The 24,254-nt window shown below is 34.0% G+C and overlaps 6 protein-coding genes across 13 annotated transcripts in view; 4 read left to right on the forward strand and 2 right to left on the reverse strand.

Annotated features, from left to right (window-relative positions):
* The first annotated feature begins 156 nt into the window (after window positions 1–156).
* Scny (ubiquitin specific peptidase 36) lies at window positions 157–4,825 on the forward strand. Its single transcript, XM_083035823.1, has 7 exons — window positions 157–680; window positions 1,055–1,590; window positions 1,702–1,809; window positions 1,901–2,127; window positions 2,228–3,567; window positions 3,650–3,780; window positions 3,873–4,825. The coding sequence occupies exons 2-7, from the start codon at window positions 1,104–1,106 to the stop codon at window positions 4,199–4,201; spliced, it is 2,622 nt and encodes an 873-aa protein (XP_082891949.1). The 5' UTR covers window positions 157–680; window positions 1,055–1,103; the 3' UTR covers window positions 4,202–4,825.
* Window positions 1,480–13,612, reverse strand: Vps8 (vacuolar protein sorting 8). Of its 4 annotated transcripts, none has more exons than XM_083035820.1 (13): window positions 13,412–13,612; window positions 12,853–13,131; window positions 12,427–12,720; window positions 12,118–12,336; window positions 11,864–12,043; window positions 11,538–11,783; window positions 11,307–11,447; window positions 10,780–11,238; window positions 9,284–10,029; window positions 8,223–9,164; window positions 7,725–7,938; window positions 7,489–7,637; window positions 1,480–1,577 (listed from the first exon to the last, which is right to left on the reverse strand). In XM_083035820.1, the coding sequence occupies exons 1-12, from the start codon at window positions 13,484–13,486 to the stop codon at window positions 7,536–7,538; spliced, it is 3,897 nt and encodes a 1,298-aa protein (XP_082891946.1). In that variant the 5' UTR covers window positions 13,487–13,612; the 3' UTR covers window positions 1,480–1,577; window positions 7,489–7,535. The 4 variants fall into 4 exon arrangements, with proteins under 4 accessions (XP_082891946.1, XP_082891945.1, XP_082891944.1 ...); XM_083035819.1 differs by lacking the exon at window positions 1,480–1,577 and adding an exon at window positions 6,742–7,113; XM_083035818.1 differs by lacking the exon at window positions 1,480–1,577 and having other exon boundaries at window positions 6,742–7,637.
* LOC145934926 (uncharacterized) lies at window positions 5,705–7,214 on the forward strand. Its single transcript, XM_083035836.1, has 3 exons — window positions 5,705–6,134; window positions 6,262–6,465; window positions 6,591–7,214. The coding sequence occupies exons 1-3, from the start codon at window positions 6,069–6,071 to the stop codon at window positions 7,212–7,214; spliced, it is 894 nt and encodes a 297-aa protein (XP_082891962.1). The 5' UTR covers window positions 5,705–6,068.
* A 50-nt stretch (window positions 13,613–13,662) lies between the features above and the next one.
* Window positions 13,663–15,306, forward strand: LOC145934924 (protein KTI12 homolog). The gene is made up of 6 exons (XM_083035833.1): window positions 13,663–13,760; window positions 13,965–14,158; window positions 14,243–14,504; window positions 14,581–14,719; window positions 14,805–14,867; window positions 15,085–15,306. Exons 2-6 carry the CDS (start codon window positions 13,987–13,989, stop codon window positions 15,280–15,282), a joined length of 834 nt encoding a protein of 277 aa, XP_082891959.1. The 5' UTR covers window positions 13,663–13,760; window positions 13,965–13,986; the 3' UTR covers window positions 15,283–15,306.
* A 398-nt stretch (window positions 15,307–15,704) lies between these two features.
* LOC145934921 (carnosine N-methyltransferase) lies at window positions 15,705–19,369 on the reverse strand. Of its 2 annotated transcripts, XM_083035826.1 has the most exons (8): window positions 19,277–19,369; window positions 18,151–18,447; window positions 17,571–17,778; window positions 17,182–17,339; window positions 16,771–16,911; window positions 16,545–16,707; window positions 16,074–16,307; window positions 15,705–16,007 (listed from the first exon to the last, which is right to left on the reverse strand). In XM_083035826.1, exons 2-8 carry the CDS (start codon window positions 18,264–18,266, stop codon window positions 15,846–15,848), a joined length of 1,182 nt encoding a protein of 393 aa, XP_082891952.1. In that variant the 5' UTR covers window positions 18,267–18,447; window positions 19,277–19,369; the 3' UTR covers window positions 15,705–15,845. The 2 variants fall into 2 exon arrangements, with proteins under 2 accessions (XP_082891952.1, XP_082891953.1); XM_083035827.1 differs by lacking the exon at window positions 19,277–19,369 and having other exon boundaries at window positions 18,151–18,636.
* Window positions 19,370–21,677: 2,308 nt separating this feature from the next.
* Wake (ankyrin repeat and fibronectin type III domain containing protein wide awake) overlaps window positions 21,678–24,254 on the forward strand; it is a 76,982-nt gene continuing 74,405 nt past the window's right edge. For 3 of the 4 annotated variants that reach the window (XM_083035813.1, XM_083035816.1, XM_083035815.1), the window contains exon 1: window positions 21,678–21,936. In XM_083035813.1, coding sequence (XP_082891939.1) covers window positions 21,934–21,936 — 3 coding nt within the window. In that variant the 5' untranslated portion in view covers window positions 21,678–21,933. Of the gene's footprint in view, window positions 21,937–22,719; window positions 22,971–24,254 lie in introns of all 4 variants that reach the window. The other variant, XM_083035814.1, reaches the window with a different exon arrangement.

A 24,254-nucleotide genomic window follows, 5' to 3' on the forward strand; every position in this document is an offset into this window, starting at 1 on the left:
CGATCGGCCGAATTGGCGATCAGCTGGAAAAATGACAGCTCGCGAGTGAAGAGACCCTATTATGCCGCGGCGAGCTAAAGCCGGCCGGAACCATCTTGAGTGTGTGCGATTTTCCCGCCTACTAGTAAAGCTCGCGCTCGCCCGAGGGGAAGCCGTGCTCACTGTAGTAGATAGTAATGCAAATGGCTGTCACGATCACGGTGTACGTGAGTATGTCGTCTCCCGTTCCCGCGTGTCCGACACGAGCGAGCGTAAAATCGTCAAGTACGATCGATATGTGATGATCGGCGCGTCGGTTCGCACGGATATTGAAGGCGGCATCGTTCCTCGCGTCGCCAACACGTCGAAAATTCGAGTAACGAGAGATATATATATATATATATATGATATATATCTCGCACGCGGGAAATCGCTCGTAACGGGAGAGACTCCGGTAAACCGCGTTGTGTCGTATATATAAGGGGACGGAGTGCGTAAACCCGCGATAACGTAAGCGCTAATGAATCGATAAGCGATTCCGTTTCATCGGAATTTCTTCCAAGGGAGATCGACGTCAGATGGTTGTCGTAATTTTCTCCGATAGTATTCATTATTATTCAAGATATATCTACAGACTCGGCGAGGGCAGGGAAACGACGATTTTATTTCATGCGTTATCTGTCGCGTGCGATCTTACCAAGGTGAGGATGCTCCTCGATCAATCGTACATCGCGCGATTATAGAACTTCAATCTGTAGCGTGATCAATTCTTTTGCCATTGTACATTGTATATGTTACATATTGCCAAGCGCGGATAAGTAATTATTGGTCTATATACACCCCCCTTATTCTCTATATTAATCTTTATATTGAAACCTTTCGCTGTAACAATTTTACTTGCGTATATAACAGCTTCATTTTATTTTGGATATAAATTTATTTGAATTTATATATAAAAATATTAGGAAAAAATATATATTGTTTCCCAATTTGTTTCATTAAACATAAATCTGAAGCATGCATATGGAGCTACATAATTTCAAAATTGTATTTCATATTTAATATCTTATTACAGGTGTGTCTGTGTGATTAATAAACGATAAAATTCCAACAATACCACTAAAATGCCTGCAGTCAGTGTCTGCGATCCTATTGCAGCTAGGCTCCATTGTGCTTTAAACAGCAGTTCGTCCAAAACCACAGACGATCTGTCGATTGAATTAGTCAGCAATGCTTCTCGAATTATGCAAACGGAGATCCGTTATGAAGAATTGAAGGATTATCAAGGAGCGAATCAGGTGCAAGCTAACTGCAACATTTTTCTCAATTTATCCGAAAATTTAGAGGATAGCAAAGCAAAGGATGGCTCAAGTTATAAGAAGAAGAATGATGCAAATAAAGGACCAGTTTTACCAGAACCAGCTGTCACTTTGTATTCTCCTAAAAAAGTTCAGCTGGGATGGAAAGGCACGTTTCCAGTCGGAGCAGGCATGTACAATGTTGGGAATACGTGTTACTTGAATAGTACTCTTCAAGCATTATTTCATGTTCCGGCTCTTGTCAACTGGTTACTATCAGATCCTCATCATAATTCCAAGCTGGAACAAAACGGTAAATTTTTTCACTCTATTTTATTTATGCATTTTGTATCGTATGCTTTTCAAAATATAGTATAAAGTTATAATGGCATAGTATGGTGTTTTGATAATAGGATAATTTTAGATGGAAATGTAGAATGCCTTACGTGTGCAGTGGCCAAGACTCTGCAATTCACTCATCAGAAATCTGGAGGTGCAATGAAGCCATTTTATATATACAATAAATTAAAGCGTAAGTAATTGCTCGCTATAAGTTATCTCGATTTGAATATGTATTATGTAATATGTAGATAAATATTATAACAGAGATAACACATTTTCAGTCATTTGCCGAACTATGGTGCCTGGACAACAAGAAGATGCTCACGAATTTTTACGTTATTTATTGGAAGGGATGGAACGTACGTATTTAATTAGGCATAAAGCGACTAAATTGGATAACTATTCTAAGGAAACGACACCAATTAATCAAATATTTGGCGGTTATATACGTACTGAAGTAAAGTGCCTGCAATGTCAACATGTATCTACCACATTTCAACATTTTCAGGTAAGATGAAATTCTTGTGTATAAAACACTTTAAATTTTCGACGAATTTTTTCCTACGCATGACGTTTCTACTTGTAAATATCTGTAAATTTTAAAACAGGATTTGCTCGTGGATATACGTAAGGCGAATACGTTGGACGAAGCGTTAAGTAGTTACTTCAGTAGAGAACAATTGGATAATAATGATTATAAATGCGAAGCCTGTAAGAGAAGAGTTCCTGCCACGAAACAATTTATATTGGAACGCCCGCCAAAAGTGTTGTGTGTACAGTTGAAGCGATTTAGCGTTTTAGGAGGAAAAATATCTAGACACGTCGGTTTTAAACAAACTATAGATATGGGCCCGTACTTGTGGAGAGAACCGGGAGAATCTCCCAGACAGCTTACCTACAAACTCATGTCGATGGTGACGCACATGGGTCCCTCTGTAAATTGCGGCCATTATACGGCAATCGCGCAAGTATCGAGCGGTCAATATTATTCCTTCGATGACTGCTCCGTTCGTCCAATAAGCCTTAATAATGTGTTAAGTACAAACTCGTACATTATGATCTTCGAGATGGAAAATAACAACCTGAATTCGCTCTCGACAGCGAAAATGAACGATACGGCATCCGCGAAGAGTATCGTGTCGACTGCGCCGCTAACCAATTCTATAATAAATAAATCTTACGCGTTAAAAGCATCAACATCCGCCGGATGTTCCGCGAACGGGAGCGAATCGTCAAACAATCACGATGAAGCGAGTAAATCGCGGACGTTAATCGGTCCGCAATTGCCGCCGCAGAGAAATGGCGTAGAATTAAACCTTCCTCTACAAAAACCCAACGATACCGTTAGTATACAATTACCGCAGAAAATGCAGGACAAGCCGCAACCAAGATTAGTGATGCATATTAAAAATGGAAAAGTTTTAAATGGTAACAGTTTAGTGCCCTATGACGTAGATCCTACTTCTAGTGAAGAGGAAGACAGTTGTCCTTCCACGGGGACTCTGAAAAATCAAACGTCAAATAATACTGTATCCCGAATTAATATCGCAAATGGTGTGCCAAAATCTCTCGCTACGAAAGACGGATTGAAAACCACCTCGAACTCTAAAGAAGTGCAGAAGACTATCAGCTCTAAAAGTAATGGTATATCGACAATGACGCCGCAAACTACGACTGTACAATGCACAAAGACGCAAAATGGATCTAACAGCAGTAACGGGCGAATAAGTTTATTAAAACATCAAAATGGAAGAATGGAAACGAACGGTCAGTCGGAGCAACGCGACAAGGATACGTGGCATCAGTCTGCCGCCAGAACTAAAAATGGACAGGAAGAAAACGTACCTACGAAGGCTACGAGTAGTAACGTTAAGAGCTGGCAAAATTCCAAAGGTATATCTCCCACGTTCGCCGGAACGTCCAATGGATGGGCGGTCGCTGACAATAGGTAAATCTATTTACACGACTATGTAATACAATAAAAGAAATAATTGAATATTTAAAGAAAAATTCTAATATATCTATTCCAGGGAAGACAAGTTAAATCAAAGTAATACAACACCGAATGCCGCGGCTGTGCGAGATTTTAACGGTACCAATCGCTCGGACACCGTTTCATATTTATTGAAGATGTCGCATCGTGGATATGGTAGTAGTTCCGGTAAGCATGTAACAAAATTTAATTGTAAAATAATAAAATTTAAATATATATTGAGATCAATTCATTATAAATTTATCTTTGTGAATTTTTAGTAACGAACTGGAATGGCAATAGAACGCAGCTTGAACGCGACGTCGATAATGACAGACGGGAGGAACGTAAGCGTCATTTTAATCCGGACGACGAAGAAATGGATAGGGGTCGTGTAAAGAAAGTCAAGGATCATTCGAGCCGTCGATCGTACAATGACAGATCTAACAACTATAACTCATTCCAAGAATACCAAAACAAAACCTGGAATCGATCAGTTAATAGTTATCATCGAAGACATTATTATAACACTTCCTATACGCGACCGCGACACGGAAACAATTATGGAAGACCGCCTCATTATAGATATACCTCTCATAGATATCTATAGATATCGCTTGTGTTGCGACCATTGATGAGCGTGAGTGTAGGTAATGGTAAAAGATTTTAGGAGCTATGTGGACAATTGAGAGAACTGGTGTAATAGACTGTGTAATGCACGTCAGTTTTCACTTGCTAAATAGATATTGTCAGATTGAAAATAAACTGTTGAACAGAGTTTCAACAGAGTTTCAACAGTCAACTATCGTGTTTTAGTTCATTTGATATATATGGGACATATTGAAAAGATAACTGACTCATATTTACGTTTCAAGAAACATAATACATGTTCCTGATAGACTCGTGGCATTTTTTGCCTCTGCTGCATAAGTTTGGTACACACGCTTCTATTATAAGAAGCGATGGGGGATGAGTATCGCCAACTGTACCAATTTGTGTTCAACGTGAAATATTATAGAAAACTGTAATTTTTTCTAACCTTGCGAATAACTAAATGTAATTTTGAGGTATATATATTCATCATTATAAATTCAATGACTTTTAAAGAGTGAAAATACACTTACATGCTGATGAATATAAATTGAATGTAAATTGAACTTGATTGTATATTATTTAATACAGCTTATTAGAATCATGCAAGATTATTTTTTAGGATGAAGAATAGATGAATATAAGAACTGAATAGCAACAATTGTTATCTAAATTAAGTGAATTTAAATTGATAAAATTTCAAGTAGTGCACATACACACACGTGTGTGTGTATATGTATATATACATGTATATACATATATATATATACATGTATATGCATATATATATATTTAATTAAATTAAATTTTTTTTTTGTTAAATTATATTCATCTAGGGTTCCATATCATAAATTTATTTTATTCTATTATATTTCTCATGACGAAATAGCGTAAAAGCTTTATCAGCAATAAACATGCTGATAAAACTTTGTTGCAACGCCAAAAAAAATGATAATAAAGTCATTTTAAATTTCAGAATATGTGAAATTTAAATCGAAGAAGCAATTTCTTTTATTTCTTTTTGAGAATATTTAGAATAATAATTTTTTTTTAATTATATATATGTAATAATCCGTCCTATCCTATCTTTTTGATAAAGGTACTCTCCCCCCTCCCCTTTCCTGTTAGGAACGATATTAAAGGAGATAATCATTCTATGAAACTATGATGATTGATTTCATTATAGTGGCGCTTTGAAGCGAAATGATAAGCAGATAGCAATCAGCATTTCTGATGGCAATATATCGCGCTGTTTCTTTTACTATATAAATTATAATTAATTAGCACATATATTTGTCAGCAAGTGCAAGTTTAAACATGTTTTTCAGTGTTTTTACTGCGATTATTAAGATAAGCTGTGTATAATTAAATAAATAATATTTAGTGTTATGACAATTAATAATATTGAGTATGTAACAATATGTACATTACTTATAAGCGCAGGAGCGCTTGTAATATTAAGAAATTATACTATTAACAGTAAAAATTATAAAGTCATAAGTTAATTTTTTAAGCGACATACGAAGGAGTCAATTTCCAATATTATCTCAAATTCCTATGATACCTCATTACATCATTATCCAAACAAAAGACATTAGCCAAACATAAAAATGTATATCAATACGCGACATTGTATATGAAATGGTCTACACAAGCAAACCAACGCCAGATTTATGTATGTATGTACGTACATGTATAAAAAGAAAACATCGTTTATATTATATATATAAGCTAGTAACAAAAAAATAAAGAAAAAAACAACTGAATATATTTACCCTTGGAACAAGGAAGTTTCGTAGTGTTGAGTTGGCTATGGAAATACATTTGTTTAACAAAAGCAGTTTGACTTTGACAAAAGGAAATGTATATCATAAATAATTTTTTTTATGAATATTACTATGGCAACCAACATTGACTCGATTCGCGAACATGTGCGTATTCTCGAAAAAAATGTAAGTTAATTTCATATACAAGTATCGGAATATTTATATATAATATATATATGTGTTTCATTTTTTAATTTGAATTGTTACATTTGATTATTGGACAAAAATGATATAACATTTTTTTTCATCATAGGTAATTATTTTGAAGACAGAAAGTCACAATTTCAATATCAATGTTAAATTTCGCGATAAGTTCGAATTGTTCAGTAAACTATCGTGCAATGTGACAGATAAAGTCCAGTCGCTATTATATTTATCCGAGAATTACACTGCGAATAATGATCTTAAAAAATTTGCAAATCGAATCACCGGTTTATGGCATTCCACTAATAAGAAGGTAAAGCTCTATAATTTACATTTGTCATATATGTATATATATATATATATATATATATATATATATATATATATAGAGAGAGAGAGAGAGAGTATTTACAGAGTTAATATATTAATATTATACAGATTTGTGAAAAATATTCCAAAATTCGAATGGCTAGTCACACTTTATCGACGGTACCATTGTCCTTGGTTGTTAAGAGGATAAAGAAGGAGAAATCCTTAACGGAAGAGTCATTGCACATTTACGAGAACGAATACGATCATGAACATCTCGTGAAATGTCACGCCTTGTTTAATGAAATCGAAAGTTTGTCGAACAATCTAGATAGATGCGACGATAAGGCACATATCTATAACAAATGCTACTATATAGAAACTTTCCCTTTTAAACAAAATTATATAATCCATTTTTTTAATTTGCAGGTACAACATTATTTAGCTATATCAAAGCTGATTCCGTTCCTCGTTAAATTAGAATTCATTATAGACTCGTACATCTCTACCATCGAAATATCGCCCATCGACAAGTCCGAGTCCGAGTGTTCGAAACTGTTGGATGTTTTTCCAATTGTCACGAAACTTCTTACTGGTGAATTATTGAATAATGAACCTATGGACCCTAATCACGTGCTACTGGATAACGCACCTAAGAAACCGGTTTTCATTATTAAAACCAAACGCAAGTCAGACATTCCGATATCAGTCGTGAAACTACATAACTCAGAGTATACAATAAAAGCGTTATAGATTAAATACGATATTATAAAAAAAATGCAGCTGTAATAAATACTTTATACTTCAATAATAATAATTTGTATATTTGGCATAACCACGTGTTGTGTGTATAAACATCAGCGCGCGTCAAACAAATAAATCCTCAAAAAATGAATATCTTAATAATCTCTCTTATTGATACTATACAATATATCGCAGACTGAATCATCATAGGGCCCAGATCCAATGTATGTGTAACGCGTATATAGTATACACATTCATATATATTTTGTGGTATCCTACATACCGCTCACAAATGCGATCGTCGTTCTCTATACATAGTCGAAGACTAGATTAAAAGATGCCCTCGAGGTCGGGAATAGGACAGGACGGTGCTAGTCTTAGCGTAAGGTCTCTATGACGTAGGAATTCCGGCGGAAGAAGCTGTTTTTTTCTCTGTAAAAAAGCAGAAATAGCATAAATGTATCCGTGCAATGTAAGATATCGAAAAGATCCTGTTCATGTATAATGTATATTACTAACCGGAGGCGGAGACTGCGGGATGGCCAGGTTGGTGGCGACAGGCGCCCATCCTTTTACGTTCAAGCATTTGTAACATGACTTAGGTTCGCCCAAGCATGTTGAATGATATCCATGACCGCAGCTGAACACCACTGCGTGGTCGGAACACTGTGACAACAGCTGTCTGCATACGGGACAAGTCACGGAAACAGTGCCGCATGCTCTACCGGCGTCCCTGAGCAGCAAAAAAATTAATTAATTAGTTAATTATTAATTATAAAATTAATTTATTATTATTGTACAGTGTAATAACTAGAACATTAGAAAAATTTGCGAGTTTTACTGTAAATCTTCCCAGGCGGGCGAAATCGCATTGTTTTCTCATTTACTTTTCATCGCTTAATCTAAATAAAATCTCTCTTCTACTTAATTCATCGTGAAACTTGACGAGATCTCTCTTATTCTATTAACAATTAATATATCAATATTTATCTGTCGTTGCAAATAATTATCGGTTACCTCAAGGATTTTTCCAAAGCCTTGTGAAGTTCCAAGCTCACTAATCGCGCGGTAGTTTCGACCAGGGTCTGTTCATATCGCGACTGAGTAAGGACTCCGGACAGCAACTGTCGTATATCGCCCATCGTTCCGCTCGTAGCTAATGGATTTCTCAAGATTTGCTCCAGTATGTTCGAGAGTATCGACGTACCGCTCAGAGATTCTAGAATTATTCTCAACAATTTACCGCTCAATTTGTCCATCTTTTGCTTATTATTCTCCGAATGCGAACGGAATGCAGCTTCCACGAGCGGCATCCAGTCCAGATTGCCCGCTGATCTTCGACATATTCCAGCGAGCTGAGCGGCAGCGTGCACCGTCTCGCTTTCCGAAGCCTCATCCTGTCGATACCTCTCCACCTGATGTTCAAACTCCTTCAGCAGAAGATTAAACGCGTCCTGATAATTGCCCAGTTTCTCGAACATCACCGCCTCCGCGTCCTTGCAATTCCATCTTTGAACGATCTTTAACGCCTCCTCCAATCTGCAGCTGTGCGGTCCGCGCAAATGAGCAACCACGTATTTCGGTTCCAACTCGCACATTAACGCCAAATATTTCTCCAAGTGTTCGGTCGTTAATTCTAAAGAAACATCTTCCTCCTTGTATTGCGCGATTTGATACAATGCTCCTAGCAACTTATACTCTAAGCTTAAATTGTCAAGACTTTGCAATATCACGTTGATTTTGTTCTGCAGTCGCGTCGCGACGATCGTCGCGAATTGAGCGGCGTTAATCGTCACGAGGGTCGAAACGTGATTCGATACAACTTGGTCCAGTGAAGCGGCCGGCAAATTCTCGAGCCAGGGCCATATATCGTGATGCCTAGACGAATCCAAGATCATACATTTGCATACTGCTATCCAATCTTCTCGCGCACTGTACAGTAACTCTGCGACTCTTATGCTGCAACACAAAGACGTCGTGCGACAATGTAAATAATCGAACATTAAGAATGAAAAGCATTGAAAAAGATTTATAGATCATTATGATCGTCGCTGATTAAAATGACGATAGATACTTACAAATTCGCTCTATTTGCTAAATTTAGTAAAGTGTTGTCAGAAATATTGCACAGCTTGTTAGAATGCAATAACCCCAACACAGCGTTTTCTCTCTCAGTCTTAAAGTCTTTCGACAATTCTACGTTCGAATCGATGCACAATATATCTATCATTTTCTTTAATGTACTAGACTCTAATATAACAGTACTTTCCGACACTTCATTCGCCACAAACATAAGAACCATAAATTGTTGCTCCGTCGTGATGTAATCGATATTCTTTGGAGTAAGCGGTGTATTTGGCATAACAATGCTCAATAAGATGTCTATGAGTCTTTGTCGATGTCGAAGACCCATTTCGGAGGTGAATTCTGGCTCTTGAAAGGCGATGGCTATAACATCCAAAAAGCCTTTCGCGTCGAATTGCAGTAACGTTCTCAAATATGGATATTGCCTCTCCATATCGTTCGCCAAACTGGAGTGTTGAGAGAGCAGGGCTCTCAATATGTCCGCTTTCGCCTTCTGCGGTATGCCTTCGGGAAGTTCGTCCTTGGGAAATCCACGGCCAGCGAGGCAACAGCTGGTATAAACCAGGATGGCGTTGCCGAGCTTTATGCAGTCTCGAGAAAGGGCTGCTATCGGATCGCGCAATAAATTTTGAAGTACCGGCACCAACTGATGAATGGGCGCTGTAAAATCGCCCAGCGCTGTTGTCTGAAGATAGATTAAAGCTTCCCAAAGTCCTCGCCGACGACAGATTGTCGTTACCTACACAGGCGAAAACGTTTTTTTTTTTTTAATAATAAATTTCACATGTTACAAAAACTGTTTTTGAAATGTCTCACAGCCAGGGATGTGCATTATTTGAAATAGATGCATTTAAAATGGAAATATAAACTTTAAAACGCTTATTTTATATTTTTCATTTAAAATACATGTTTTCAAAAACTATTTTACATTTCCACATGATATAAATGGCTTTTATTACCCATTTTTTATTTTAAATACATTTTTCTTCCAAACTAAAAATAATATGTATGTATAACAATATCAAAATGTAATTAAAGAAGTCATTAAATAAATGTCTGTAAACAATAATAATTTTTTGTATTCCACATGTAAATATATTTTAGGTAATTTTTATTTTTTGTTTATATTAAAAATATATAAAATAAAGTTTATAAAAGTTTAAAGAATTTTTAAAAGATAGTTTATAAAGTTTATAAGGAATGTTTATAAAAATTAATAAAGAAATAAGAATTTAAATATAAATATAAATAATAATTGTAAGAAGTAAATAATAAAAAATAAAAATTTAAATATATATGTATATACATAATAATGTATGTAAATATTTGAAAAAATCATTTTAAAAATGCCTATTTTTAATTTCCTATTAAATAGGTGTCTAAATAGGATTTTGCATTTTGCATTTTCTATTTTAAATGGGTTTGGACACCCATTTTGCACATCCTTGTTCACAGCAAATACGCTCATAAAGAAATGTGTTGAACTTACTTGATGAATATCTAAACAATCCACAATGACCAAAACTATGATCGCCTCCAGCGAATCTACTTTGTCCTCTTGATCGTAAAGAGTCACCAGTTGTTGGGCGATCAATGGCGGTAATTTCGGTTGAAGACTTCCATCTAGTAGAGGTGCCTCGAGAGCGTGCAAGTAACTCGTTTTCAGTCCTTCCGACTCAAAGACTATGTCCCATAACTTTCCAAACAGCAAATCTAAATTCTCCAATTGAATGCAATAATCGACGCAAGTGAGTACTATCGTATCATAGTCCACGTTCTCGTCCATCAAACACTGATTCAATTCGTCCATATACTGAATCAACACTTCGCAAACCTTGTCACGGGCAATTTGCTTTCGACGTTGCTTAGAACCACGAAGGCCGATGACCGCCTTGCCTTTGTCTTGATAAAAGGAGAGACCCAACGCTAAAGCTTCGGGGAAACGTTTCTGGAATATAACAAATTAATTCATTCAATAATTCATTGAGAAAATGTTTTCTATCGCTTTAAACTGACCTGCATAATCAAATGTTGCAATCTTTCTGTCCATGTTCTCATACAAATTACATGTAAACTCTTTGTACCTAATAGTAGTAACTGTGTACCAAAGACTATAACGGTATTGTAACACGCTCGTTCGCCTGCTAATGCCATTGCCTGTATATAGAAGAAATACATTTCATGCATATAATATATAAAACGAAAAAGAGCTTTATACTTTTCTTTATCCCCTCATCATACACATACTTTGGAAACATTTCCGCCGGTAGACAATCCTTTAAAATGACTAGAGGCATAAGATATACCAACGCGACTCATATCTAACGTCTCCAAATTATCTTGCGCTCTGACATCCAACAAGTGCAACTTTTCTTGACTGTCCAATACTATGAGAGATCTTGGATTTAACCACCTCAAATTGCTTATCATGTACGGTAGCGTTATTCTCCGAAGAGGAGATAACTTTACTCGCGAACCAATTTCAGTGTAAACCTTATTGATAGATAATATTTTTTAATTTGAATTAATAATAAAAACAATTAAATAACGGAGTTGTTAAATATGGCAATTACTTGGTAAAAATGAACCATATTGTCTCTTGCAAGTGCCAATACTGGGTCGATCACACGAGATCCATCAGCTGTCTGTATGACGACTAGTTGCCAAGATAGTTGTGGCGGTGCTGTTGGGGCACCGGTTAACGGATGACTCAATACAACGCGCATTCGCGGTCTTATGCAAACTACAATTACCTACGAAGTAAGATAAATATATACGCATGTATTTATAATTGATATGTACTTTTAAATATGTTGCAAGAGATAACCTTTGATAATGTCGCCATCGCTACTAGTGTGTAATTTTTCAATGGATGCGACGGCAGGTGATTTAATAACAAGGGCTCCAGAGTGCACACTTCTCCCTTAGAGCCACTAAACAAGCATCTACTGTCGCAACCTCTTACACCCATCACTCTAGTAAAATTCAATTCAAACACTGAGCCACCGCTATCGCTACATAGAGCTATTTTTGGTGAATCTGTAAACTAAAACGGGTGTTTTGAAACCGTCGATTAAACGGATAGATTTAAGAGATAATGTAATATATATGTCTGCATCAATGTTACGGAATATACCTTAACATGTAACACAGCAGTGTCAAGCGGATGTACATCGGTGAGAATTCTTAAAACTTTTCCATTACTGCTATCTAACATCAAAATGTGTCCTCTGACAAAACCAGCTAACACTCTGCTGCCCTCATAATTGAAGCAAAGAGCAGAAACAGAACCTTGATGTCTAGCCTCTTGATCGCACCATCGTAATGTTTGTGAAGAGTCAAAGCCCAATATTAAACCATGGCTAGTACCAATCACCAACATGTTTCCTCCAGCTGCAACTGCACTAGCTAAGCCAGCATTGACTCTCTCCTGAAAAAATAATAAAAAATGACATTTGTCTCTTGCAAGATATTTAATTATATATAACAAATATTCAAACATTTTTAATTTGAGAAAATACGAGACTTGTAATCTCATGTAATAAAAAGATGAATTGCTTACACTGGCCGATACAATTTGTGATGTTATTCCTTTGAGTATGACGTGCCTTAATATGACACCCGAGAATGCTTTCTGAGAGATTTTAGAAGATTTATTTAATGAATTCAATGATAAATGACTGCCAATACTCGTTGTCTCACTGCTACCAAGTTTCTCTCCCAATTGTAAACCAACATCTTCATCTGTTTCCGATGGCGATTCATAATCAGGTTCCATCAGTATACTTTCTAAGGTGGGTAATTCTTCCACGATTGGTATAGCATATTCCATATTATCTAACTAGAAAAAAAAAAAACCGGTACAAAGTCATCATTATCAGGGGCTAGAATAATATCGAAGTAAATTGTATTTAATTATAATTAAAAAAAAAAAAAAGATGCAATTGCGATAGATATTGGCCATAATGACATGAAAATAAGAATATAAATGACAAAAATAGCTTAATTTATATTCCGATAAGATTACAATTGAAATGTACAGTGTAAGGTGCCTTACACAATCGTATCAAATTTATTGCATAGATAACTGCTGTAAAATATATATACACACACACAAGTACCTCTTCAATATCTAAATTGATGGCTTCTGTAACGAGACATTCGTCACTATCGGATACAAATTCATTCTCAGCCATTTTTACGTTCAAATTGTACTATTTCCGATTTTTTTGATGATGAATATATATATATATATTATATATATATACATAAATATTTGAAAATGGTTCGACACTTTTGTTTTCATTCTACATATTCGCGAATCAAGTAATCTACAGGTACAGACGGCGCTCGGATAGAATTCTTTAAGCCACGGATAAAATTATTATTGAAGATGGCCAACCATGGGTTTTAATTGGATTCGCGAGTCGGTCATTGAAGACACGAGGATGCGAATAAAATACATAAATAGTGAGCTTTGTTGATCTTTTTAAATTATTTAAAAGACAATAACAATCATTAGAATTAGTTGATTCAAGAAGTCTGATTCGTAAACTATGAATTGTATTATAATACTTTCTTTACTTGAAATTTACATATTTTATATGATTGATCTTCTTATAGAAAGAGTTAGAGAATGTGAAAGACTAATAAATCTGTTTTTATTTGGACCAGATATTTGTTATATCATGCTAAAATGCCGCTGATAATAATAACTGGCGTTCCATGCAGCGGTAAAACGACGAGGAGTCTTGAATTGAAGAAATATTTTGAGGACAGACTAAAGAGCAGTGGACAAAATGTAGAAGTAATTAGCGAATGCGATGCAATAATTAAGGCAGGCTACGATAAAAATGTATATTACGCGGGTAAATAGAAATGGAATTAAAGAATAAAATTCGATATAAATTTCACAAATATTCAGTCTAAATAATATATACATTGTGTTTCAGATTCCATGAAAGAAAAAGCTGTTAGAAGCGCAATAAAATCAGATATTCAACGTAGACTCAACACACGCGATCTGCTGATATTTGATGGTAGTAATTACATTAAAGGATATCGATACGAGATTTACTGCATGACCAAATTGTACAAGACTCCTCAATGTACAATACATTGTGATATACCAGTCGAATGTGCTTGGTTGTGGAATGATAAACGAGTCGAATCAGATGGATACAATAGAGAAATCTTTGACTCACTCGTAGCAAGGTAATTACATAATAATAATCTGCTAGAGAAATGTCTCTCTCTTTAGGTAAATGTTTAAATATTGGTTCATCAATAGGTATGAAACACCAGATAGTAAAAACCGATGGGATCATCCGCTCTTTGCGATTACACCAGAGGATGAATTAATGTGCGATGAAATTTATAGATCGCTTTATGAAGTCAAATCACCAAAACCAAATCAAAGTACCCAATGTGTTAGTATCTTTTTTTCGTTTCTTTTTTTTTTTTAGTATAAGTTTTTTCTTAGTCCAATATTTTATGCAGACATTATATTTTCAGCCACCATTAGCGTCTACGAATTATCTATATGAATTAGATACAATAACAAAAGATGTAATAGATGTAAGTGATTCCATATAGTTATTTACAGTTGTAATATCGATGACAAAAATAATTCATTAATATATATTTAAATATGTGGGCATAATAGTAATTTTTCTTGCTCTTTCTTTTCTTGTTTTTAAAACATTTGTGTTCATTGTACAATATAAGATTTATGAAGTAATTATGAAGGTAGACGCTAATAATAAATATGTATTTTTCTTCTTCCATCACAAAGGCAATATTATCGGCGCAACAACTGGGAATAAACAACGATATAAAGATACCAGGTTCCAGTGTGACTGTACAACGCACGGGCACACCAGCACAATTAATGAGGTTACGGAGACAGTTTTTAACTTACAGTAAAATGCAGCAAAGTGGAATTGATCAGATTGCCGCATTATTTATACAATATCTCAATAAAAATTTATAAATAAAGCAAGAAAACTATACTATATATATTTGTTTCATTTTCTGACTTTAATATAATTATTTTATATATATGTATATATATATATATATAATTTATATATACACACACACACGTAATAACGTTACTTGCGCGCGCGCGTATAATGTACAATATATATATATATATATATATATATTAGAATCACTGATTTTTAAATATTCCTAAACCTTTGTCCAAAGTATATACTTTTGATTTCAATAATAATTCAATAAACAAAACATAACTAGATTAGATATTTGTCTGGAGTTACGATACTGATAAATTTTGCAAAATAATGTCTATTGCTTTTTCCTGACAATACTGAAGCTGCAGACAATTCATCATAGTACCATTGAAAACTTGTATGAAATGAGTCTTGAATAAATTGACAAAAAAAATTCCAATAAAAAAAGGAGGAAAAATAAGTCTTATGTATTATGCAGTTGCAAAACTATTTCACATAGTAGCGTAAGACATTTGAATGCACTTAAATAATAATTTTTTAGTGTTCAATGTTTCTTCACAAGTAAAATGATCCGCTTTATTCAGTTCTCTTGTTCTTGCATACCATTGGTTGCAGTGCCGTTGCGATTTGTGCTGTCAGGTTCATAAGGTTTTCGACATACAAAGTACACACTTTTGTATTCGCACTGTAACATGCTATTGATGTTCTGAGCATAACGGGTTTTCATCTGTGTCTTTTCCTTCTAAAATGCATGTTGTTTTCGTGAATTCTTAAAAGAAATAAATAAATAACCAAATAAAAACTTTACCTCCAATTGAAAGCCAAAGCCCAGAATAACGTCACGAATAGAGTCGTAACTCGGTTCGATCGATTCTTCATTCGGTAAATCGCTAAAGTGATACAGCAACGGTCCGAGATTTATCCAAATTCCACCTGGTTTTAGAATCTTATATATCGTTTCGATAAATTGCACAACGTTATTGGCACAGTCTATGAAGAAACATGTCGCGACACAATCCCAATGATTGTCTTCCGTGTATACCTGGAATAAATTGTGTATAAATTTTATTAAATATATATATATATACATATTAAATATATTTAAAATTAATTAATTAAATATATTTATAATTAATTTTAATAATTAATTAAATAAAATATTAAGTAATTAAATATATATATAAATATTAAGTAATTAAATATATATATAAATTATAATATAAATATAATAATCTTATTATTACAGTTACACTTACACATACGTTTTATATTTATTTACCTCTAGAAAATCACCCGCGGTCATAGAGAATTGTGCGGTTCCCGGAAGATCGCTTGGGCTTACGTCGGGGAAGGAAACTGCTTGCGTTTGATGTTCCGGTTTTAAGTTGTTTGTATATTGATGTACCCATGGATGTACTTGATACATGTTTACATCTCTGCATCTATTTTGAAAAAAGGCAATTATGACAAATTGATAAGCAATATTATTATATATTATTACTTACTTATTTAATACAAAGTTTGATGCAAACAACATAAATAAGGAAAATTCATTTCCTTGACAAGTATATTCGCGCCTCGCAATTTCAAAGGCGAGTCGACCCAGTCCTGCGCCAGGCACTAAGACATGCACTTCTGAAGGAGTACTAAAAATTTAAATGTATTATTTAATATTTGTCTCAATTACAGTGTTGCAATTTACAAGGGAAATTTCCATAACATCTTTTAAAGATTTTAAGCCAAATTGCACTTTTCTCGTTGCAAAAATGTTTGTCCACTTTAGTAAATGAACTTTTGACGAAAGAATGATAGCTTAAAATCTCTTAAACATTTTGTAAGTTTCCTTTGTTTTTTTTTCTCTATTTTCTTTATATATCCATAGTAATTGCTTACACAATAATTATAGATTATCATACCAATGTTCTAATGGGAATTGATACAATATTTCGTCTATGATTGGTTGATAGCACGCTTTTCGTTCCTCAGAACCTTCCACACTCCAATCACGAACCAACTGCCTAATCGTAGCCTGAACTTTCTCTTGGTCTGCCATAACAGATCGTGGATTTAGTATCTGCAATCATAAATTTATATAAATTTCAATACTATTGTGAAAATATACATGACATTTCATTCATAAATTTAAATAACATAGAAATACGATTAATAATTCCAAGATGTTGGTACAAATATATTGATAAAATAATATTGAATTAAAATTTTATTGAATAATCAGACTGATGAGTTTATGCTTACAATTAGTATATGATAAATAAAGTAAATATTAAAGGTAAATATTCCTTACGCTATCAACTTGCGCAGTAGATGGGCATACATTTTCAAATATATGTGCTACATCCTTTATTATTAGTTTTATAATTTGATCATTATTTTCAACGCATCGTTTTACTTCCTGTAGGTGTTCTTTGTACTTTGACAGAAGTTTCTGATGATGCGATGGTAGAACAAGAAAGTAAGACTCTGTTTTTCTTACCCGTAGCAGAGAATGTGTTCTGTGTGGAAAAAAATAGAGAGATTATAAATGAATATATATATAAAAACATTTCGCGAATTAATTATTGTACTGAAATTATATACTAATACGCAATTCGGTAAATATATTATTTATAGAATTTTATATCTTATAGAGAACGATCTCTATGAATAATAATAGCTCGCAGATTAAAATTCTTGTAAATAATTGGTAACACAATGTTTCTCTCGAATGGCCCATTGAAATTGATATAATTTCGATAAAAGCGACAAGCCTTTACTCAATTTAATCAAACCGGTCATCGTCAATGTTCACTGAGAGAAGGCAAGGAAGCTCATAGAGAAAAGATAAGGGGTTTGGCATCGACCTATTTCTCTCATCGGACACTCACTTGTAATATCTGAACGCGGAGACGATTCTTTGAAAATGTTTCCTTTCTTCCTCATCCTCGTAATTGTTATGCATTTTTCTCGGATGCGGACTCACTGTCGTATCCATCGCTTCCATCTTTACGTTGCTTTATGTTCTTCTGCTTTATGTATAGCACGCGCGCGGGTCTTGTTTTGTAATGAATCTCTCTTTCTCTCTCTCTCGCTCTTTCTTCCACGCGCGTTTTACAGATTCTCACGGCGGTAGTCGCTATTATTTACACTTTCTATACTTGAAGCAGGAGCATATGCTTCTCGCACTGAAAAGAAAGAACGAGAAAAGAAACATGTGCGACAAATTTAATCAGTAGAAAAAGTTTGTTTCATTTATAGTCTCTTTTATATCTGCTCCATTTAAAATGAATTAAATGTTAATTCTCAAATCACATAGTGAACGAAACGTAAGGGGATGAGAGAGGGATGGCGAGAGGTGAGGGAGAAAGGATGTTAAGAAAACCTAGAGGGGAGTGGCAGAGAAAGAGAGAGAGAGAGAGAGAGAGAGAGAGAGAGAGAGAGAGAGAGAGAGGGAGGGAGGGAGAAAGAGAGTAGAAGAAAAGAGTGAGAAAAGGACATTGTACTACTTTCACAAGAAATTTTTGGAGTTTTAGAAATTCCCTATCCAACAACCAATCGATACATTGGACAAACTTGTCACATGACACAGAAAGAACAAAAGTCCCTAAACCTATATGTCACCAAATAGTTTATTAGCGCCCTCTCGCAATAAAGTTTGAATTCTTGCAATTTAATTTATCTATGATCCATAAATTATCGAACAGCTAATATAATATCGAATATTGCAATATTGCAATATCTTTGAAAATAATAAGATTTTGTTAGATTTTACACAAACGTTAACAAATGTGCGATAATAACATATTCAAATCAAGATTTTCTAAAAACCATTTGCCATATAAAAATTAAGATTAATAACAAGTTGAATACTAAAGAAAGTAATAATGATGTATTTTTAAATTTACCTTTTTATTAAAATTTAACTTGAACGTGCAATTATATCTTCAAATCTTATTATTTCAAAATATCATTATATAGTTACGTATTTGTGAATTAAAATAGCTTTATACATACATTCATATTTATATCCAACATTTAGTGCCGATATGGTTATTTGATTTCGAGTTTTCGCTTTGTACAATTCCGTAAAGTCCATAACATCATATTTCAATTGAAATATTTATTGCCCATCTCTATCGCGAAATCTTCAATTCTGTTCAATTTTACAGAATCGAAGGTTCTGTAAAATATCCTATAAAAGAGAGAAAGAAAAAAAGTATTATAATGTGTTTCAACATAAATTTATATATTCATTAAAATAAAAGAAAGAAAAAAAAGTTGTGCATACACATAAACTCAATCAGTGAAAATATCATTGATTAAAGCAATATTTAGTTTCTTCGGTAAAAATACTTTGCTGCCCCGTCTTATGTTTTATTTATTATGACAAAGACTTCTCATTGAAAAATTAGTCATTATCATTAATTGATTCTTCTTAGTAATAAGATTTCATTGTGTTCAGTACTATATATATAAACCCACTGGTTATCAATGATAATACATTGATTCCATTTAAGAGAGTACAATATGTTATAATTGATTGAAAATCAGTTATTTCAAATTTAAAAAAAAAAAACGCGAACAATTTTCTACATAATATATAATATTAATTTTAGCAATTGATAGGAACTAGAAACTCGTTTGGATTGTATAAGTATTATATGTATTATTGCTAAGATATTTTATAGAAATTTTCTTAATAATGTCACACATTTTTTGTAAATTCGACACATCTAGAATTTCTTAATTAAATTATAAATGCCACTTATCGTCGCATTGAAATAAATTGCGAGATAATTATATTTCGCTCACGTACGTTAAGTGCGTGGATGTTTGCTCTTATATAATATCTCTTTTATTAATATTTATAAGAATAACTTAGACATTATTCACGATACGTTCCACGTTAATTTCAACAGAAATGTTAGCTTCTCTTGATGTGCATTAATCTATGCGCACCTACTTCCTACAAACCGCGAGTTTCTAATTACTCTTCATAATGATGTCAGATTTAATTATCGGAGATGTACTTGATAAGATTTTGCGCGATATAAATTGAAAAAAAAAAAAAAATCAAGATTATTCTCATTATCTAATTTCTCATTATCTACTTCGTCAACATTATTTAAATTTTATGATAATGTCAATAATAATGTGTGACTAGCAATTTTAATTAGCAAAAATTATATATTTTGTAAATATTCGGTATAGTTAGCAAAAGAATTGCTTATTATCTCTCTGGATAATCTCATTAAATGAAATATTTATAGAGAATCAATAACTCTAGAATCTACTTGATGACACTGTTACTAATGCTAAAGTAAAATAACAACACATGTAAAGAATTAATTATGCTTAATTGTGCTTAATAGTTGTTTGTACAAGATTATTTCTAGCGATGGTAAAATTTGTATTTAATTCTTGTTCAACGACGCGAAAATTTATGTGTGGTCGCAGGAATATTATAAGTTATATATATTATATAAGAGAAAAAGAATACATGTATCTCTCAGAACGTATCACATTTCTCTAGAGATTAGTTTTTCCTGCGTATTAAAGTAGAATCTTAATCGATAAAAAGACATTTTTACGAAATATAGTAATATTCTTTGTTTCGAATTAAAATTGAATAAATCAAAATCAAATAATTTTTAAAATTTCTTTTTAATTATATTGAATATCTTTTTAAAATCATGAGAATTATAAGTCTGAAACTGCACAAATATGCATGTGTTATGAAATAGCAATGGAAAGTGAAGTAATGATTATTAAAGGCAACATTTTATCTTTGCAAACGAGGAAAACTAGAGTATGTTTATGCGCGGACGAGTATGACAGCCTGACTCATCATTGATCGCTACTACTTAAAAGCCTGCATAAGTCTGTGCAATGACTACTTGACACAGAAGGTACGTGTCTCTTTCTCTCTTTATCAAGTATTTTTATCTAAACCATGACTTTCAACGTGCATTACACTTGATGAATTCGATATGATGATTAATAATTTTACAGTAAAAAATATAAAGAGTAAAGATTTTAATTATTTACAAGTTATATTTGAGAAAACAAACACGGATGGCACAGTTTGAGTATCCTAGCAGAAATTATCATATTATTGAAACCGCATCGACTCTTAGACACGCTCAAGTATCAGCAATCAAATGTCACCTTTCTGATCCTTCCGGAAACGCTTTCGCGAGCAAGATGATTCTCCTTTTCCTGACAGCAACCAAAGTTGGCAGCTTGACGAATGCAATCCTCCTGGTATCCTGTAGGAGAGGGATTGCAGTGAATTTCCAATGGTGTCATATATATGCAGACGTACGTCGGAGGCGTCGCGTCGGTCGTCCTCGGACGTCTTCGGGCGTCGCGTCGACGTCCCGTCGAGGCGTAGCGGACAGTCGGTGTCCGGACGTCGCGACGCGTGTATCGTATCGGCGTCAAGCGTGCGCGTCCGCTTCCGTTACGGGGGGGAGGGTGTCCCCGTTCTTTACAATTTCTTGTTTGGCAAAGAAGAGGGAAAAAATCGCCGCGAGCCTGGTGTAAACTCCCGCGACTCTCCCCGTTTACGCGTAACCAGATCTCTCGTCAGATTGGAGAACCTCCGGTGAAAAAGAGCGCACTGCGGAAATGCGTGACGGCTCTCACGGTTGCTTACACGGTTGACACTGATGGTCTGTATATCTGAAAAATTTTTTTTTGTCATCTCAATGATCGGTGATTCTATCGTAAAAGGTGGAAAGGGGGTTGAAGAGGGGCTAAAGACCGACTATTTTATTGGGCGCTCTCACGAGAACGTAGGGTTGGGAGGGATGAATATAGCGCAGGACGATCCTGCTTTATCGTTGTTCAAGTAAAGATCGTTTATTATTTTATATATATATTAAATCTTTTACGATAAAAATTTAATACAGAAACGCGCGAAAATAACTATCTTCACTTAAATATATTGTAGTAAGAACGATAATGGTTTAAAAAGGACACGTTTATTCTTGTATAATCGAAATAGTTCGATGTTAAATTTAGTAGGAATATAGTTTTATATATACAAAAAATATAAATAGAGAAAGTAAAATGAGAACAGTCTGCAACGGTATAACAATGAGTTTGCAATTATTCGAGTAGTTTTAAATGATCCTTGGTCTTTTTACGACGATGAAAAAGCAAGGGAGTTCTTTCCTCGATAGAATCCCTCTTCGCGAAAGTGTGAAAATGGAAATGGATAGTGCAATTATTCAGGGGGATGAAGTCACTATTATTTATGTAACAAGTGGAGAAGAGAGAGAAATCTTTGGTTCTCTATTCGTATATTATTAAAAGTTCATATTCGATTCACAGGAAGAATGGAGGCAATTCTCTTTACATGGAGCTGTAAAAGTAGGGGTGAATAGTAGTGCGTGAGATAGGGAGTGGCAATCTCTGGATTATTCAAGTGGCACATTTGTTTTTATATGTAGTAGAATACTGTGGTGAAAGTTCAATGAGAGAGGGTACGAGTGATCGCGATGCAGGGTGAAGAAGGTAAAAGCGCCTGACGCGCAGCTTCCAGAGAAGCCGCAGAATGGGAAATGAGGTCTTGCCGCATTATTCGCGTTCTACTAGAGGAAAGTTTGTCTTATATATATTTTCGCGATGCAGATCCTTGCAATAGTGTGAAATCTTCTGTTCGAGGCGCGCAAGAAAATTTGCTGTCAGCCCCTGAATAGAGGTAACAGTGCTTTCGATATTAGTGGAATATAATTAATTTGACATCATATCAGTTTGAAAAGTGGCACATTTCTCTCCCTCTCGTTAGGCAAAAATACGTAGATTAAATATTGAGTATCTATAGGGAAAATTTAAGACTCTTATTCTTTTATTACGCTATTAAAAAAAAATTGTTAGGTGGTCAATTGATATCGATCGAATTTTTTCGGACAGGTTCGTGCGCATAGAATCCTCATTTTTGTAACGAGGATTTTTATTCTACTTCTTACATTTATATGATCTATTCTACATTGCATTGCAATAAAAATATTACATTAATTCTACATTGCATATATCTATCTATATAATTTTTTTTATATACATAAAATTTACAAATATATACCACACTGATGCTATTCGATTTTTTATCGGTTCTAATATCATAAGTATTACATCTTCTCATATAAAATGATTATATAAGATCCATAAAAGTCAATAATAATTTTATGAGATATATAATACTGCTTATGATATTAGAATCGATAAAGAAATAAAATAGTATCAAAATGTGATGTCGTATATATATTTGTAAATTATATAATGATTACATCTTTAATTAAATAATTATTAACGAAAACTAGTTATAAATTTAAGACAATGATGATTAGAACAAAAAAAGTGGCATAAAAGAGAGAATAAAGAGCTTTATATAAGCTTTATGTGAATACAATTTATCCTATAGCAAAGTGTATAATCGGACAGTCATAATACGCATGTGATTATACATTGCTATAGACATCATGACTATAATTATAGTGATCAATAACACGTATGTATTATGTAAGCACCTGTCTCGCTCTACAACTTGCTTATGAGTAGTAATGTGAATAACAACGATGTAAATTTGATACAATTATTTCGGCTAGAGGGTAAGCAGAAACTGGTAATAATTATATGCTATATTTTAGCAGAACATGTAATGCTGGTAACACAATTCTCGATTATTTTTACTTTGCGTAAAAAGACTTATTTCATCGGATGAACATTCCTAAAAAAATGCGACTACTTTTCGCGCAGTTAAGATGTTCGTAAAGATACTCGCTGTGTGTGTGTGTGTGAATATTCAATTTCTTTTTCTTTTTCATCTCGTATTGTTCACTGATCCTCATTTTACGGTAGTATAAATCGCACTTAGTTCAATATTCACTGACGGGAAAGGATCTAGGATTGCCATCGAGAGCTCTCATGTTTTATCGTATATCTCACGGGAACTTTTTTGCGATCTCTAGATCTGATAATAAAAATA

Source organism: Prenolepis imparis, unplaced genomic scaffold (genome assembly GCF_030444845.1).
Source record: "Prenolepis imparis isolate NDT839.2.m4 unplaced genomic scaffold, iyPreImpa1.0 SCAF_4, whole genome shotgun sequence".
NCBI lineage: Eukaryota > Metazoa > Arthropoda > Insecta > Hymenoptera > Formicidae > Prenolepis > Prenolepis imparis.